Consider the following 18,774-nt stretch of genomic DNA (forward strand, 5'->3'; position numbering starts at 1 on the left):
CTAGGAAGCCATACTAAAGAAATACGAGCAAATATGAACTGAATCAAATCACAATGAACCTGAAAGATGTGGTAGGCCACTGAAGAATAGTAAATCACCTGGAGCAGCTGGTATACACCCCCAAGTTCTGAAAGAAGTAAAAAATGAAATTTCAGATCTATTTCAATTGGTAGATGTGGTGTATAAGAAGATCGGCATAGTGTATTCATGTAAGTTATCAGTATAGAGATATTTTATAGAGTGGCTCAACATTGTGCGATAACAAAAAGAGATTTCCATAATGTATCAGTATAAGTTAATTATATTAAGCTATCCTATGGTGGGCTTAGAATTAGAATAGCATAATTGTAATTTTCTGTAGGACAGTAGATAAAAAAGACGGCAGAATGCGTTTAAGGTTATAAAAGCACGGCTGCAGACTTAGGTTTGACAGCGCTTCATATTGTGACTCCTAAAATGTACACACATGGATAATAATGAATACAATAAGATGTTCCCTCCATATTTTTTATAGAAAGAATTCTCTATAGGAGACATTTTAGCACAAAAATGGTATTTCTATAACTTTTTAGTCCGGTAGCGATAAAAATTGGTAAGTAAATATAGATGCTTATGAACAGGGCTACAGACTTCGTTCGGACAGCATAAATCCTTTTACCACGATCTTTATGGAAATATATTCATAACATCTGATATAAATGTTTTTCCCACAAACAGATGAGTATAGATTTTATAAATGTCATTGAGATAATATGACTACAGACTGTTCTGATGGAACAAGTCTATTTACAGAAGGATCAGAATAGCAATCTTACAGTGCACAATGCCATCGTTTTGAGAGTTAAATTTTTTAAATTTTTTTTATTAATGTATTAATCGAATTATGAACAATGTTGAACACTCATTTAATATTTTAAATACTTTTAATATTTCTATCATATGTTAGTTTTTCTCACATAGTCGATTAATGTGTAACTCAGTTGATATGTAAATATAAAAAGTAGCCATCTATTTGTCTACTGTTCAATCTTTTGAAGAATAGTCTATTGCATACATACCCTTTATTCAACAAAATTAGATGAAAGAACTGGTTTACATAAGCTTTGATTTGAATTATGAAATAAATACATTTAAATCTTGTAATCATAATATAGTATAAAGACCTTGATTGATAAGTCACAATATTTCAATTTGTAACAATAATTTGGTCTCAATATAAACATGTTCTTGAATATTTGTTAAAATGGAAAACTAGATTAATTCCGTCTATACATTTGGAACTTTTCAGCCGTTTCTGCCGTATTTGCTACACATAACAATAAATATAAAGGAAAGAATAGAGGTAAAACAAATCTTCTCCTTGTATAAGCTAAAAATCTCTGTCCCTATAGATGTTTCTATATATGTGGGGTTTGTTTTTTTTTAATATCTTCTGATGTCTAGATTAAAAAAAAAATTTTTAATGAAAATTTTCTTTTAAGATTATAAATTAATTGAAAATTATTTCAATTTTTACTAATATTCACAGCCCCTGATGCAGCCGATTAGGCGAAACTCTGCCGGAGTCGGGTGTTTTATTTAAAAATTCAAATAAAGAGCTTCTTTCCACGGCACACAGTCTCCGTTCTGTTTTGTTTGCTTTAATTACGGTGGACCGGTTCCCGATCTGTTTCTTTGGCAGGTGTCATTGCCTCAAGCATATTTCAATAACCAAACGAGCCCTTTAGTCAAAGTACCAGCCCTGTGCCATTACTCAAATCGGTTATAGATGAGTACACCAGAGGTTAGAGCAGCAGCATTGGAACTAGGCTTCGATTCATGTTGCCATTCCTTCTGACCTTAATGCAGGCCATTTCACCCTCCACTGCTTCAGGTATAAACTTAGCATCTCATTTACTAAGCATTTTTCCCCATAGACACAGAATGGGAGAAAAGCTTTGTAAATCAGGTCCTTAGGGGCGGATTTTAAAAGCCCTGTTTGCGTAAATCCGCCTGGATTTACGCGAGCAGGGCCTTGCGCGCCGGTGCGCGCAGAGCCCCGGGACTCGCGTAAGTCCCGGGGTTTTTCGAGGGGGGTGTGTCGGGGGGCGTGTTGGATTGGCGCGGCGTTTTGGGGGCAGGACGCGGCATTTTGGGGGCGGGGTTTCGGCCCGGGGCGGTCCGGGGGCATGGCCGCGCCCTCCGGAACCGCCCCCAGGTTGCGTCTCGGCGAGCGGGGATTTACTTCTCCCTCCGGGAGGCGTAAATCCCCCGACAAAGGTGGGGGGGGGGGGTCTAGATAGGGCCGGGGTGGGGTGGGTTAGATAGAGGAAGGGAGGGGAAGGTGAGGGGAGGGCGAAAGCAAGTTCCCTCCGAGGCCGCTCCGAAATCGGAGCGGCCTCGGAGGGAACGGCGGCAGGCTGCGTGGCTCGGCGCGCGCCGGCTACACGAAATCGGCAGCCTTGCGCGCGCCGATCCAGGATTTTAGTGGATACGCGCGGCTACGCGCGTATCTACTAAAATCCAGTGTACTTTTGTTTGCGCCTGATTCGCCAACAAAAGTACGCGAAGGCGCGCTTTTTGAAAATCCACCCTTTAGATTGTAAGCTCTCTGGGGAAAGGGATATAACTACTCTACCTGCATATAATCTGCTTTACGGTCACAAAAGGCAGAATATGAGATTAGATACAAGTGTTCAGCTGATCCCAACTGATATTTTTGTAAAGAAAAAAAAAATAACAGGACATCAATATGGATCAAGTGCTTAAAGGACACTACTCCCCACCAGATGAGCAGAAGCCTCTTGTCATAGAGAACCACTGTTTTGAAAAAGTACATCTACCAATCGTGTCATGGAATGATATGTACTTAATGACAAACTCCTTCCTTCTGGCAAAATCTTCATACAAAAATCTTAAGGAATAGTAAGTACTGAAAGGCAAGGGTTGAAGGGTGTAATAAAATCATTTATTGCATTTTGTGCAGACAGTCTAAAAAATGAACACAGTAAAAGCTATTAAGCATGAAAGAGCATTCAACCACAGAAGTAAAAACCCCACATTAAATACCAGCACAGAAATCACAAAGATAAGTATACAGACTAAAATTCTAATATTTAAGAAACTCACAGTTACACAAAAAGGAAATGGGTCAAGATCTATTTTATTTTGGTTTTTAACCTGTTTAATTTATGTACAAGGTTTAAACCTCTTTGCATTGCTATGCACGTACTATTGTAAACAAAAACAAAAAAAAAAGCATCCTAATCACTACATGTGTGTGGAAATATTGCACTCTGGATAAAAGTTAGTTGAAAATACGTAAAACAGCTATAGCTAAAATGATTTTCGAGGTCTGTTTGGATCTCAGGCCTTTGCAGTGGTAGCATTCATAACAAATATATTGCATGTATAGCACAGGAAAATGAATTTTATAATCTATAGGAAACTCAAGACCTCCAGAGTTTACCTCCTTCCACTGAGGATCAACCCTACCAGCCAGAGAGGATCTTGTAGTGCAACTTTTGTACTTTCTAGCAAGCCCAAGTGCTCTCACAATAAAGCAGAAGTTGCCTAGATTTTACTGGGCCCACTGTGAATTGAAATTTTAATCTATGAGAGGTCTTAATGAGTGTCTGGCCACCTATACATATGGTGGGTAAACTGCAATGAGTGTTAATTAGTATCTTGATAGAAGATGCAGTATATATGGAGGGGGTGGGAGAAGCAGGCAGTGTAATACCCATAGGTTCCAATGGCACAGAAGCTATAGTTCAATTCTGGGTACTATTTGCATAGTCCCTAACTAAAGCTGGGTGAGGGGTCTCTGCTTGCTGCTGACCCTTTCTGTAGAGCAAGGACTGGCTGCAGTGTCTTTTACAAAGTGAAACAAAGAGCATCCACTCCTACAAAAGTTACCAATATTACTACTGCCAAAGCAAGAAATGTTTAATACAAAATGAAATAGCAATGGAACACCAATTTCTACTGCAAGCGTAGAGTGCTATGTACTACAGCATAGAACCACTTTATTGACATCTTTATTTTTGCTGAGGAAAGGTTACAGTGTGGAGTAGTACAAAGAGAGTTGATTGAAAAAAAACCCAAAACGAGACTCCCGCTTTGAGAGCAAGGTGTGGAGTCTGCCTGTTGCAAGATGGAACCGTACCTTACCATACTAAGCTTTAATTCAAGCAGAATTTAAAACTGAAAAGCTCTATTTTCAAAAGGAAATGCCACAATACTTGAGCCTTGTGCATTTATCACAGGTATTTGTATTTTTGAGTACACAAATGAAATTGTGCACTTTGGATGAAATTATCTGGTTTTTGATTTAGAAGTTATTTTCATAAAAATACATGCAGCTGGTTGAGAACTGCACACCCAAGCAATTGCTTGAACATTTACCTTGCTGAACTGTTGAATATGCAAGCAAAAGGCTTGTGATAGATAATCAATATCTATATAGACCTTGCAAAGATAGGAAAAAAGTTGGAATCGCCTGGTACATAATGGTTAAGAATACAGGGACTGTTCTAGAGGCACAAACAATTGAGGACTGAAGAGACATGCAGGAGACAAGGATATTAGTTATAGCTTTACATTTTTTATATTGATAAAGAGAATGTTCTGATAAAGTAGTTGTATATGGGAGAATCTGAATAGTAGGGTACACTGAAATTGGAAGCTCAGACCTGCTAATGAACTTCAGGATTTTAGGTTACCTCTCTTCCCTGATGCACTAAGTCAAAACAACACTGTATTACAATAGAATAATTTTATCTGCATATATAAGTAGTGCAAAAAGCTTCCCTTTGAAATACACCTTATTACACTTCTTCACACCCTTTTCGTGACTATTGGTTTTTTGAACCAATCGTTAGTGTTCTGTGCAGTGTTCACTGGTACGTGCCGGCTGATTTCTGGTTTGTCACCTTGCAACGTCTTCTTCCACAGTTCATGCTCGGTGGAGCAAATTTTGTTTTACACCATCAAAAGTACTATAGTAATACCACATTAACTTCATGGGATTAATGTTACTAATCTGCAGGAAAAATGGCACCGTCAAATACCTTAACTCACTGTAGTAACGTTTTTAAATTATTAAATACATTTCAATAAAATACATTGTGGATAGAGAAAGAAAATGGATCCCATTAAATGTAGCAGTTCAAAGGTGTATGAAAACCTGTGCTTTGCATCTACTTTGAATAGCAATTCCAGACCACATGTTTGTTTTGGGATTATTAGTTCTCGCAGGTGCTCTGGACTACATTGTTTTGATATATCTTTTGATAAATATGAAAATAACATTTTCAACTGGTATCTTGTCTTTATACCTATTTATATATTTATATGTCATCATTATTAACATAAATATGATCCCTTTAAAAATACATATGTACATTTATATACACCTCCAGGTTTGGATCATAACTGGCTTCTACAGGAGTTTTATTCTACTTGGTCAAGGGTACAAGTGGAAACATATAAAAATTCAACATTTAGTTTAAGAATTCAGAAGGATGGTCCCGATTACTTTGCTCCCAAACGTCCTAATTAAGTGCATAATTACAATGCTTCCCACCAGACTGTTGCTGTATCCTGAAGTGTATCATTTTGGGTGGTCTATCTGTGATATTTTTTCTACATGATGTGCAGGGTAGCTAGATTTCAGTGCACCAGTACTTAAGTCCTTCACTAAAAGTGGAATATAAATAAAATTAAATAAATAGCCTGCAAAGGCTGCTAGAGTTGACTGCTTTTAATATAGGGTGTCAAACCTGATACAATGTTGCCAGAGTGAAAATACATTCAGTTTGGCCTTGTACTAGGTACAAGACTTTGGTTTATCACTAGTGTGATTGTATATATCTGAAAAAGAAAATTAGGCAGACTGCATACCAAAAGACTAGTTTAGTTTTTGTACGAATGCAAGGAATGGTAGTGTGATAGGGTGGAGCTAAATTGTAGAGAAAGATCACAATGTCCATAAGTTGTATACTGAAAGCTTCATCACATCCTTTACATGAGAGTAAAATCAAACTGGATTTTCTTTTGATATACAGTAGTCTAAACAAGGGATACGTGAGCAGTAGAGCAAAGTTTATTTGCTATTCTGTCTTTGTCTTTGTGAACACAAGGATGTTATCCATTGCTTCTGCTGAGCTCTGGCTCCTGTACCTGACCTGTATCTTTTGGAATATCTTAGTGTTAAACAGGTGCAGAATTTGAAAATGGTAATGCAACCGATCTAGGAATCAGCTGCAGATGCCTGATTATTGAGATGGTTTTCTTTTGGTGAGAAGGGGAATAGGATGGAGATAAGTGAGGTAGGCTGCTGCCATTTCCTGATCAAAGTCTTAACTGGACCTGAGCCCTTCTGTATGCTATGAGGCAGTCTGAGGGAGCCAGTCCCTGCTCCAAGGAAATGAAACCAAGCTCTTATTTTCACCCCACCCTTGGTGCAGGGGTCCATTAAGTCTTGAGCTAAGCCTTGCAAGGTATTCTTCTCAGCCCCTCTTAATTCTTTCGAAATATAAATGATCAGTAAGAACCAGCGACCAAGAACCTTTAACCTTTTTCTAACTGCTGCTTGTGTAAGTTTTCTGCAAGCTGGAGGCAAATGCACTTTAGTGAGGAATTTCTTAATATAAAGCCAAACACCACCTGATCTTTCTGTTTTAATTTTTTATGACTGGATTCATTAAGAACAAATGCCTGCTGGTAAATTACAAGTCTGTTGCAGACATAGTCACGAATAGTGGGAAGACCTTTAGAAACCTGCCTTTGGTTCAGATGCGTGGCTTGCTTAGCCACACGATTCAACACAACACAGAGGGACCCTCTACCCCCCACCCTTATATAGAATAAAGCGAGAGAGTACGAACTTCTGTCACCACTCATAGTTTGGGTGTAAAACTAACTTCTAAATAGCACAAAGTAAAAGACAGAGCAGCTCGCAGGAAATCAAATACCTATGGCAAACTACTGTTATTTTTCTGTGAGAACAGCTTCTAATTTGTATTTGTTTTGAGGCCCCGGTAGCGGTGAAGGACATCTACATCCCTTTAGTCTGCCACATTTCTGTTGGGATAATTTGTAGCAGTGCCCAGGGCATGTATCTGCTACATAGATTAAAGGCAGCATCCATAATTTTCTAACATTAATGGAGGCAGCAGTGATCTGATAATTATTGCAATGTGCTCCTTCAATAACTTTGCCAGGATTCTTGCACAAGCTCTGTCTCAGTTGTTCTTTCCCACTGCTTCAGCACCTCTCCTGCTTCAGCTGGAAACCTGGATGATATTGGCAATCTTCTACTTGCAAATCCAGGAGTGATTGCCATTCAGGGAGCCATGCACAGGGACACAACTCTCAGTCCATGCAAGAGCGATGGGGGTAGAGGTAAGCTGAGGAGAGCGCGGAGGTCTTTATTCTCTCTCCAGCAAGAGAGAGAGAGGGGGCTGTTTTGAAAAATGACGTAGTAACACTAACAATTGCTTAGTTCTAGCCCCCCCCCTCCCTCCCTCCCATAGATAACGCCTTTCAGTGCTAAATCTTCAGGGAATATTTGTTGAAACCCAAGGAAGAACATTTACACATGAAGCTGAGCACCAAAACAAAGGGGCAGAGGTGGCAGCTATTTGACCGGGGGGGGGGGGGGGGGGGGGGGAAGCATGCTGGTGGTCCTCTTCTGTCTCTCTATTGCTGCTTCTCAATAGTTCCCACTCTTAATCATATGATAAATGGTTAATCAGTAGTATTCCTAAGGGAGTGGCTACAAGAATTTAAAACCCTTCCAAAAAAAAATGAAAGGTGGGGCATGGAGCCACAGGGAGATGAAGTCACACTGCATTCTTCTATTGTCCAGCTGTCTGTTCAATAAAGCATCAACTCCTAGGTCAAAAGCAATCCAACACAACCATCCCCACTTCTGTCCCTTGGGTGGTGAGAAATAGTAAGCAGGAGAGAATGGACGGAGCCTGTGGGTGATGGTAGCGGTGCTTTCCCATTCAGTGAAGCTCAGTTTTAAGAGCCAGATTATATTATAGATTTATATATAAACAACAACAGCAGTGCTGTGATGAAAATATGAGTAACTGATGCTCTTGTGCTGGAATGCTCATGGAAGATCTGGTGCCGCAATTCAAATGGAAAAATATCAGGGATAGGATTGAAGCCAGGTGAAGTTTTCAGAGCACCGGACACAAACAGAACACCCCCCTGCCCCTTTCCAGAGCTGGGATGCAGAGGGCTGGGAAACTTCAGGGTGCATAAAAACCTCAGGCAAGTGTTCAGGTTTCAGGAGTAGATGGTAATAACCTCCCGCCCGCCACCACGGACAAGCATGACTCGGTCTAAGTGTTCTGTCAGAACTTCCAAGAACTCCATGTCTGAAAGAGTCTGTCAAGGAGAAGAGCAGGAAATGCCGACATGTTCCTATGCTACAGTGCTTGGAAAAGCAGTAAACCAGCAACACAACCAGAGTATCCACTCACTAATTTGATGAGATACCAACATTCCTAACGTGCCAAGAATGGCACAGGCAGCAGGTAAGAGAGAGGAAAAGGAATATTTATTACAATGCTGTAATAATACAGACCTCCATCGCAGACAGAAGAAATAGACATTTAACTGAAGTAATTCACAACATTGGTACGAAAGGGGACATCCCACCTGTGGTGTCAGCTAGAAGCCAGGAGATCCTGGATTGTCTGCAGGAAGAACTGTTGCAGCAGCTAGTAACAAAAGAAACGTGTGAAAGGGTGATATAGGACCTGGTCCTTACAAAGGGGGAGCATGCCTCTGATGTCATATGGGGGGGGGGGGGGGGGGGAGGGGGATAACCTGGGATCCAGTGATTATTGGATGGTGTGGTTCAGTATTAGAACACAGGCAGTGGTAGTTCATTCAAAGGCAAGGGTCCTAGACTTCCAAAAAACTAATTTTGTTAAGATGGGGGACAGGGCTGGTGCAAGGGTATTAGGCATCCTAGGCGAGCCTTCTGCCTTGCACCCCCCGGTCTTGGCCCCAGCTTCTACCACATTTGAGCACACTGACTGTATGCTTCTTTGGGCCATGAGCAGGATGGGCACAGCTCGCGGCCATCAAATCTCTATTCCTCTGCCACGAGCAAAATAGGCTCCACTTACTGCACCACTTGGCTGCTCCTTAGCACACTCTAAGGGTCAGCACCTGAGGCGACTGCCTAATTCACCTAATAGGACGTGCCGGCCCTGATGGGGGAGTACATCAAGAAGTCATTAATTGGATGGGATAAGCTAAGGGAAGTACAAGTGCAGTGGGCAAAACTAAAAGGAACATAAGAAATTGCCATGCTGAGTCAGATCAAGGGTCCATCAAGCCCAGCATCCTGTTTCCAACAGAGGCCAATCCAGGCCACAAGAACCTGGCAATTACCCAAACACTAAGAAGATCCCATGCTACTGATGCAATTAATTATACACCAACTAACCTCTTTCCCTTAGCTAATAATTCTCCAACATCCACAAAATCAAGGGAAACCATGCCGAAACATGGCCAATGTCGGGCGGGCGGATCCGATCCCATGAGAAGAGACAGAGGCGGCAGCCTTGATAAGTTTATGACCATAAGAATACACAAGTGGGTCGGATAAGCAGTCAGGGAGAAGGGATTTCATAAGTAAAAAGTAAAAGGAGAAAACAAGAAAAAAGAAAAACAAGTGTCAAAGTACGAATAAAAAAGAGTAATATACGGGGCGAATGAAAAGGATAACTAAAAATTGGTTATCCTGGAATAGAGCCACAGTACACAAAAAATACCACTGAACAAGGTTTCTCTTGATTTTGTGGATGTTGGAGAACTGATACAATTAATAGCAGTTAAAGGACTTCTCTAAGAACTTATCCAAACCTTTTTTGAACCCAGCTACACTAACCTCTCATGATCTTAAAGACCTCTATCATATCCCCCCCTCAGCCGTCTCTTCTCCAAGCTGAACAACCCTAACCTCTTCAGTCTTTCCTCATAGGGGAGCTGTTCCATCCCCTTTATCATTTTGGTCACCCTTCTCTGTACCTTCTCCATCGCATCTATATCTTTTTTGAGATGTGGCGACCAGAATTGTACACAGTATTCAAGGTGCGGTCTCACCATGGAGCGATATAGAGGCATTATGACATTTTACGTTTTATTAACCATTCCCTTCCTAATAATTCCTAACATTCTGTTTGCTTTTTTGACTGCTGCAGTACACTGAACTGACGATTTAAAAGTATTATCCACGATGACGCCTAGATCTTTTTCCTGGGTGGTAGCTCCTAATATGGAACCTAACATTGTGTAACTACAGCAAGGGTTATTTTTCCCTATATGCAACACCTTGCACTTGTCCACATTAAATTTCATCTGCCATTTGGATGCCCAATCTTCCAGTCTCACAAGATCCTCCTGCAATTTATCACAATCCGCTGAGATTGTGATAACCTCCAAATAGCTTTTGGAGTGGAGTTATAGCCTAGTGGCCATAGCAATGGGCCCTGAATCAGGGAAGCCAGAGTTCACTTAGTACTCAGGGATTGCTAAAGGCAAATTACCTTCCTTAGTTTTCTAAGGAAGTAGCTGAAAAGATAAGGGGGAAAAAAGGTTAGAGTTCATAAACTACAAGAGATTCCACAAACAAGAAGACAGGCAACAATATATGGAGAAGTGGAAAAAGTGGTCAGGAGAGCAAAAGTGCAGATGAAAGATAAAATAGTTCATACAGTAAAACAAGCTTTAGTCTTAATTAGTGACAGGAGGAAGTACAAAAATGGAACCGAAAGACTAAAGGTGAAAGGGGGGGCTGAGCAGGAAAATGCAGAATAGCTTAACAAATATTTGTATTCAGTGCTCACCGATGAAAGGCTTAGAGAAAGGACCAGAAACAACTGCTGCAGGTGGGAATGAAAATGAGAGACCGCAACAATTTTCAGATGACTGTGAGGAGCTAGCAAAACAACATAGATAAAGCAAGGGGACCAGAGGAGATACATCTGAGGGTATTAAGGGAACTTGGGGAAGTTTTCAATCTTTCTTTTGTGTCAGGAGTGGTTTCAAAGGACTGGAGGTACGCAGATGTTCCTCTTCACAAAAATGGAAGTAAGAAGGAGTCTGGGAACTACAAGTTAGTTAGGCTGACCTCAGTGGTGAATAAATTAATACAATCGCTGCTGAAACAGAGGATAGTGCATTTTCTGGCATCCAGTGATACAGAATCTGAGGCAGCATGGTTTTTACCAGAAGTACATCTTGTCAAATGAATCTAATCAATTTCTTTGACTGGGTGACCAAAGATTTGTATCAGGGCAGAATGCTAGATGTAGTTGTGGTGAATGGGTTTGTGTGCACTATGATTTCTTGCTTTGCCTTAGGCCTTTTGGTTTTTTCCCCAGAAGCACCTTATTTCCTTTGGCTGGCCTACAGGTAATGATTGACCTCTTCACTGTAGTTCAAACAGAGGCTTGGGATGCTGGTTTGACTCAGAATGAAGCTTGAACAGCATAGATATCCCAGCATCTCTAAAGAAACTCTGTCAGAAATATCTTACAGATACTTCTGTAAGATATTTCTGACAGAGTTTTACCTGTTCCTGTTTGCAAATTAAATCTTTTTACTAGTCAGAAGGCATTGGTCAAACAGCTGATATTGGTACTCTGTGCCCTCATTGGCCTTTAAGACAGAGAACTAGCTCTGAAGAGACTAGAATTCTCTAGTCTCGGCTAGAGAGAGCAAATTGTTGTGCTCTGGCTCTGTTCAGTTCATGTGGCCAGCATATTTTCCTGACATCCTGAGGCACTAGATAAGTATGGCTAAGTTTTGCTGTTTAATCTTGTTTTACCTGTTCCTGTTTGCAAATTAAATCTTTTTCTGTTCACTGTTCCTACGTTTTGTTAAAAAAAACATATTAGTTTGCTAGCTCTGCCTGTCTTGGACAGATTAGTGATGGTGGGTATTGTGTGTGTGTGGGTGTGTGGATGCATTTCTAGGAACCGTGTGACCCTTGACTGGTGTAGGGTCCCTAGAAACCATCAGAGGATAGTTTGCAGGCAGGGAACTTGCCCAGAGACAAGCAGAAACCCAGTTGGCAGGTGGGAGGTTGCCAGTGTAGGAGTACATGTACAGGAGTACATGCACAGGATCCTCCAAGTGACCACAGGGTTAACCCTCAGTGGGTGTTAGGGGTTTCTCACAGGACAAGCAGGATGGTAGTCCTCACATATGAGTGACATCACAGGATGGAGCCCAATCACGGAACACTTTTGACAAAGTTTCTAGAACTTTGACTGGCACCTACTTGGCATGCCCAGGATGGCACTAATCCAGCAACCGGTAGGGGTCCCCCTTCAGTCTTCTTTTTTCCGCGCAACAGTAGCCACGTGGGTTAAGGAGCTCTATACAGATTCCTGACAGGAATTTTCCTCACGGAATTACTTCATAATTTAATACCCCACAGGGGTCTCCCTATTCAATTTTTGTGTCCGCGGTGATCCGGTAAGTTTTTTACCTGATTCCGGTCGATTCCCGTCGAGTTCGGCCCTCGCGGCCTACTGGCCATCGACTGCACTGCGGCTAAATTTTTTGAGAGGCCATGGCATCGGGGTTCCGTCGATGTCCCGACTGCACTCGCACAATGTTCATTACTGACCCTCACAAGGTCTGTATAATGTGTCTAGGGAGCGAGCATGATGTCTTTACTTGCATCAAATGTGCCCTTATGACACCAAAAAGTCGCAAGGCCAGAATGGAGAAGATGGAACTTTTCTTTTGATCACAAACTCCGACGCCGTCCATAGCCTCCAGGTCGTCCGAGAAGACACAGTCTACGTCGCACCAGTATCGTGCACTGACCAGTGTCCGACCGGCATCGACGACTCCGCAGCCATCGACACCCTCTGTTCCTCCTCAGCATAAGGACCGAGGAGATCGTTGAGAAAAGCATCAACATCGACACCGTAGGTCTCAGACCATCGACGCAGGCAAGTCCTCGATGTCACCACCGTGTGAGCCGCTGCCGAAGAAAGCCCGTCCAGAAAAGGCACAGTCCCTATCTGGCTCCGGGTCACTGAAGCAACCTTCACCGGGACCGGTGATAGGAGCCGTGATTCCACCTCCAATGGTGGTCCCTCTGGCTATGCCTCTGCCTCCTCTCCGGCATCGGGGCTCCATGCTCCAGGTTTCTGAGAGGAGTTGGATCACATGATTCAAGAGGCCATTGGCAGAGCGATGCAAGGCTTCAAAATTCCTCCGATGCTGGTGTCGATTCCTAAACCGGCTACCGATCCCATTCCCGTAGCGCTGGCACCACTACTAACGAGGATGGAAGCACTTCTTGCCGCTTTTCCACCGATGGGCCCGGTACCCTCCTCCCCAATTCCTCTTTCATCGACAGAAGAAGGAGAAACACCATTACTTCCTCCATCATGAGTCCTACCGATGCCTCAGATATCGATGTCACTGATAGAGTCTTTGCTACCATCGATGCTGCCGATCCGCCCATTGATGTCCTTGGTGCCCTCATCGATGCCTCCGGTGACTCCCTCAATGCCTTCGGTGCCTCAACCAGGACCTTCAGGAATACCATCATTTCGTCCCTCTAAGGATCCTAGGGGTGCTGTTGATGAACCCTATGACACATGGACCGATGATTCGTCCCAGGATACCGATGACTTACCATCACCACCCTCTCCTACTGAAAGCAGGAAGCGTTCTCCTCCAGAGGACTTGTCCTTCATTAATTTTGTGAAGGAAATGTCTGAATTGGTTCCATTTCAACTTCAGACAGAACAAGATGATAGACACCAGATAATGGAACTTCTGCAATTTCTGGATGCTCCTAAAGAAATTACCTCTATCCCTATCCATGATGTCCTCTTGGATCTTCTGAAGAGGAATTGGGAGCATCCTGGTTCGGTGGCACCAGTTAACTGAAAGGCAAACCTCATATACCTAGTCCAGTCAACTCCAGGTTTCCAAAAAACTCAATTGGATCACCATTCAGTGGTTGTTGAGTCAGCCCAAAAGAAAGCCTGACGCTCCAAGCCTCACTCTTCTTTCCCTCCAGGGAAGGAGCAAAAGTTCCTGGATGCCATAGGTCGGCCTGTCTTTCAGGGGTCAATGCTTATATCCCGCATTGCCTCTTACCAACTCTATATGACCCAGTACAACAGGGTCCTCTTTAAACAAATACAGGACTTTGCTGAGTCCCTGCCTCAGCAGTCTCAAGAACAATTACATGCCCTGACTCAAAAAGGATTAGAAGTGGGCAAACATGAAATAAGATCAGCATATGATATTTTTGACACAGCTTCCAGGGTATCAGCAACAGCTATTTCTGCGAGGAGGTGGGCCTGGCTAAAGTCTTCGGACCTACGACCTGAGGTCCAGGACTTGCCTTGCACTGGTGACGATCTTTTTGGTGAACAGATACAACAAGCAGTGGCACAGCTCAAAGATCACCATGAGACTCTTCGCCAACTGTCCTTGTTGCCTTCTGAATATCCTGCTAAGCAAACATTCAGAAAGAATCCCAAAAAGTCTTTCTACCGCCAAAGGAAATCTTATCCTCCACTGTCCAAAGGTCGCTCTACTAAGCCTTACCAGAAAGGCCAGTCCAAGCAACCTCGCAGGCAAAAAACACAGACAACCCCTCAGGCAGGCCCAGCATCTGGTTTTTGACTCTTTCCTAGAGAGCAGCATTCAGCCTCCACTACTGCATATACCAGTGGGAGGTCGATTGTGCCACTTCAGCAACTTCTGGCACACAATCACCTCAGACCAGTGGGTTCTTGCCATAATCACTCAAGGTTATCATCTCAACTTTCTCGCCATTCCGCCGGACTCCCCATCTCGGCTGATGTGGGGAACATCCAATCACTCACCACTCCTGGATCAGGAGGTCTCTCTCCTCCTTCGATCCAGAGCAATCAAACCAGTGCCCTACTCTCAACAGGGCCTAGGCTTCTATTTCCAGTACTTTCTAATCCCAAAAAAGTTAGATGGCATTCGCCCAATACTAGACCTTCGTGCCTTAAACAAGTACCTACAAAGAGAAATGTTCAAGATGGTAACCTTGGGTTCCCTCCTTCCCCTTCTGTAAAGGGAAGACTGGCTCTGCTCTGATGTCCCTACGTCTCATCTTGCATACCCTGATCTCTCTAGGGTTTCTCATCAATTACCCAAAGTCAAACTTAGTCCCATCACAAACCCTGTCGTTCATAGGAGCAGACATGGACACCTTCAAAGCAAAAGCATTTCTTCCTCGAGAACAAGCTCTCACTCTCATTTCTCTCGCCCATCAACTGCACTTCACTTCCTAGTGTTGCTAGGACACATGGCGTCCTCTGTACATGTCACTCCAATGGCTCGTCTCGCCATGAGAGTCATGCAGTGGACTCTAAGGTCACAGTGGATACAATCATCTCAACCACTGTCGGCCATTGTCCACATCACCAACCCACTTTGCTTATCTCTAGCTTGGTGGAAGAATCACTCCAATCTCCTCCAAGGCCTTCCGTTCCAGGCTCCAGATCCTCAAATAACCCTTACAACCGATGCCTCCAACCTCAGCTGGGGAGCACATGTTGCCACTTTGCAGACTCAAGGCACCTGGTCTCCAGAGGAAGCCCAACACCAAATAAATTTCCTGGAGCTACGAGCAATCAGATATGCTCTCAGGGTGTTTCAGGATCGCCTTTCCAACCAGGTCATCCTGATTCAGACAGACAACCAGGTGGCCATGTGGTACATCAACAACCAAGGAGGAACGGGCTCCTACTTCCTGTGTCAGGAAGCTGCACAGATATGGGTGGAGGCCCTTTCCCACTCGATGTACCTCAAGGCCACCTACTTGCTGGGAGTGGACAATGTGTTGGCAGACAAGTTGAGTCGCACCTTTCAGCCGCACAAGTGGTCCCTCAACCTCTCAGTAGTGGACTCAATATTCCAACGTTGGGGTTACCCTCACATAGACCTCTTTGTGTCACCTCAAAACCACAAAGCAGAGAACTTTTGCTCTCACACGCAGCCAACACTCATTACCAAGAGATGTGTTCTCCCTCTCATGGGCAACCAGTCTCCTATATGCATTCCCTCTACTTCCACTTCTCTCAAAGACTCTCGTGAAGTTACGTCACGACAAGGGAAGCATGATCCTGATAGCCCCTCACTGGCCATGCCAAAATGGTTTCCGATTCTTCAGGACCTCTTCATTCGCAGGCACATTCTACTGGGGAAGGACCCGCTTCTGATTACTCAAAACAACGGGTGCCTACGCCACCCCAATCTTCAGGCCTTGTCCCTGACTGCCTGGATGTTGAAAGGTTAATTCTTCAGCCTCTCAACCTTTGGGAACCAGTTTCCCGTGTCCTGATTGCTTCACGAAAGCCTTCCTCAAGAAAATATTATTACAAATGAAACAGGTTTAAGTCATGGTGTTCCTCACTGTCCCTTGATCCTTTCACTTGTTCCACCACAAAGTTTCTAGACTATCTCTGGCACTTGTCAAAATCAGGTCTAAAAACTTCTTCCATCAGGATGCATGTCAGTGCGGTAGCTGCCTTCCATAAAGGTGTTGGGGATGTTCCCATTTCAGTACAACCCCTTGTAACACGTTTTCTGAAGGGCTTGCTCCACCTTAAACCTCCACTGCGCCCTCAGGCCCCTTCTTGGGACCTCAACCTGATTTTGGATCGGCTCATGAAACCACCGTTCGAGCCTCTCCAATCCTGTGATCTCCGCTGTTTCACTTGGAAAGTGATTTTTCTTTTGGCGATCACATCCGCTCGCAGAGTTAGTGAGTTACAGGCCTTAGTCACCTACCCGCCTTACACTACACTTCTGCATGATAGGGTAGTACTCCGCACTCACCCTAAGTTTTGCCTAAGGTAGTATCGGAGTTTCATATCAATCAATCCATCATACTACCCACCTTCTTTCCCAGGCCCCATTCAAATCCAGGAGATCGGGCTCTGCATACCCTTGATTGTAAATGTGCTCTAGCATTCTATCTAGACTGTACAGCTGGCCACAGGAAATCCACTCAATTGTTTGTTTTCTTCCATTCCATCAAATTGGGTAAACCTGTGGGTAAGCAGACTCTCTCCTCCTGGTTAGCGGACTGCATATCCTTTTGCTATCAGCAAGCAGGCATTCCACTTCAAGACCGTGTTAAAGCACACTCTGTCAGGGCCACGGCAACTTCAGTAGCGCACCTATGCTTGGTGCCGCTTCCTGACATTTGTAGGGCTGCTACCTGGAGTTCTCTCCATACCTTTGCAGCCCATTATTGTTTAGACAAGGCTGGAAAACAAGATTCCATCTTCGGCCAGTCTGTCTTGAGCAACCTATTTGCAACTTGATGTACCAACACCCTTCCACCTGCCCGTTAGGGTTCAGGATGCCCTCTACCAAATTCCACCCGAGTCCTTGTGCCTATTGCACATCTTGGGTACATTTGGTGCATTTCTCGGACATCCTCAGCTCGGTACTCACCCATATGTGAGGACTACCATCCTGCTTGAGAAGTGAGAAAGCAGAAGTTGCTTACGTGTAACAGGTGTTCTCACAGGACAGCAGGATGTTAGTCCTCACGAAACCCGCCCGCCATCCCGCGATGTTGGGTTCGTTACGTTTTCTTATTTTATTTTTTGGCATTTACTATAGCTTTTAAACAAGACTGAAGGGGGACCCCTGCTGGTTGCAGGGTTAGTGCCATCCTGGGCATGCCCAGTAGGTGCCAGTCAAAGTTCTAGAAACTTTGACAAAAGTGTTCCGTGATTGGGCTCCATCCTGTGATGTCACCCATATGTGAGGACTAACATCCTGCTGTCCTGTGAGAACACCTGTTACAGGTAAGCAACTTCTGCTATTACTAAGGTGTTATGTGACAGAATTGTACTTGGATTTCAGCAAGGCACATTCCTAAAGTAATTGACTGGGTATGAACGTGGTTGACTATGAAACAGTAAAGAGAAGTGGTAAATGGAGTTCTCTCTGAAGAAAGGGGTGGGTTACCAGTGGTGTGTTCAGGGATCGGATCTTGATCTAGTTCTGTTCAGAATTTTCATAAGCAATATTGTGGAAGGGTTATCGGGAAAGCTTCGCCTTTTAGCAAATGAGAACAAAATCTGCAATACAGTAGATACTAAGAGATTCATTTTAAAAGCCTAGCGTGCGCCAAAATCAGGAGATGTGTGTGCATGTAGGACTATCTCACTCTGATTCAAAAAGGGGCGTAGTGTTGGCGTGGTTTGAGTGTGATGTGGGCATTCCAGGGCGGGGCCATGAGATGTGTGTGCAAATAGTTACGCATCTGGTGCTGCACCCAGGTCCAGTACCGTGTAACTTCACTTCTGCTATGGAGGAGGTGTAAGTTTAAAAAAAACCCCCAAAAACAAAAACCTGCCATCCCTGAGGGGTTTAAAGGGTCTGGTGTAACTGGGGGGGGGAGTGTAGGCTATTAAAGCAGGGGAGTTTGGAGCACTGTTCCCTCTAAGCTGCGTGCATGCATAACCGTGCACATTTTTCGGTTGTGCACAGCTTTTAGCCCCCCCCCCCACCCCCACCCCACGCAGGGATCGGATCAGTCGGGGATAAATCAATCCCCTGCCCGATCCAATCAGTGGCATCACACCTCCTGGGCAGGAGTTGCGTTTATCCTGATGTCCACTCTTACTGCAAGATCAGCCCCGCGGCAGCAGGACACGATGTGCGAATAAACGTGACTCTTGCTGCTGCCCACCCCACAACTCGGCAGGCCACCATGGAGCCTGT

At 43.8% G+C, this 18,774-nt stretch overlaps 1 protein-coding gene across 1 annotated transcript in view; it reads right to left on the bottom strand.

Annotated features, from left to right (window-relative positions):
* Positions 1-7,672: 7,672 nt before the first annotated feature.
* The window catches only part of SLC12A5 (solute carrier family 12 member 5), a gene marked incomplete at its 5' end in the record, with an annotated part of 200,929 nt that continues 189,827 nt past the window's right edge, over positions 7,673-18,774 (bottom strand). The window contains 1 exon segment of the mRNA XM_029613484.1: positions 7,673-8,375. Coding sequence (XP_029469344.1) covers positions 8,284-8,375 — 92 coding nt within the window.

The sequence above is a fragment of the Rhinatrema bivittatum genome, chromosome 8 (genome assembly GCF_901001135.1).
Source record: "Rhinatrema bivittatum chromosome 8, aRhiBiv1.1, whole genome shotgun sequence".
NCBI lineage: Eukaryota > Metazoa > Chordata > Amphibia > Gymnophiona > Rhinatrematidae > Rhinatrema > Rhinatrema bivittatum.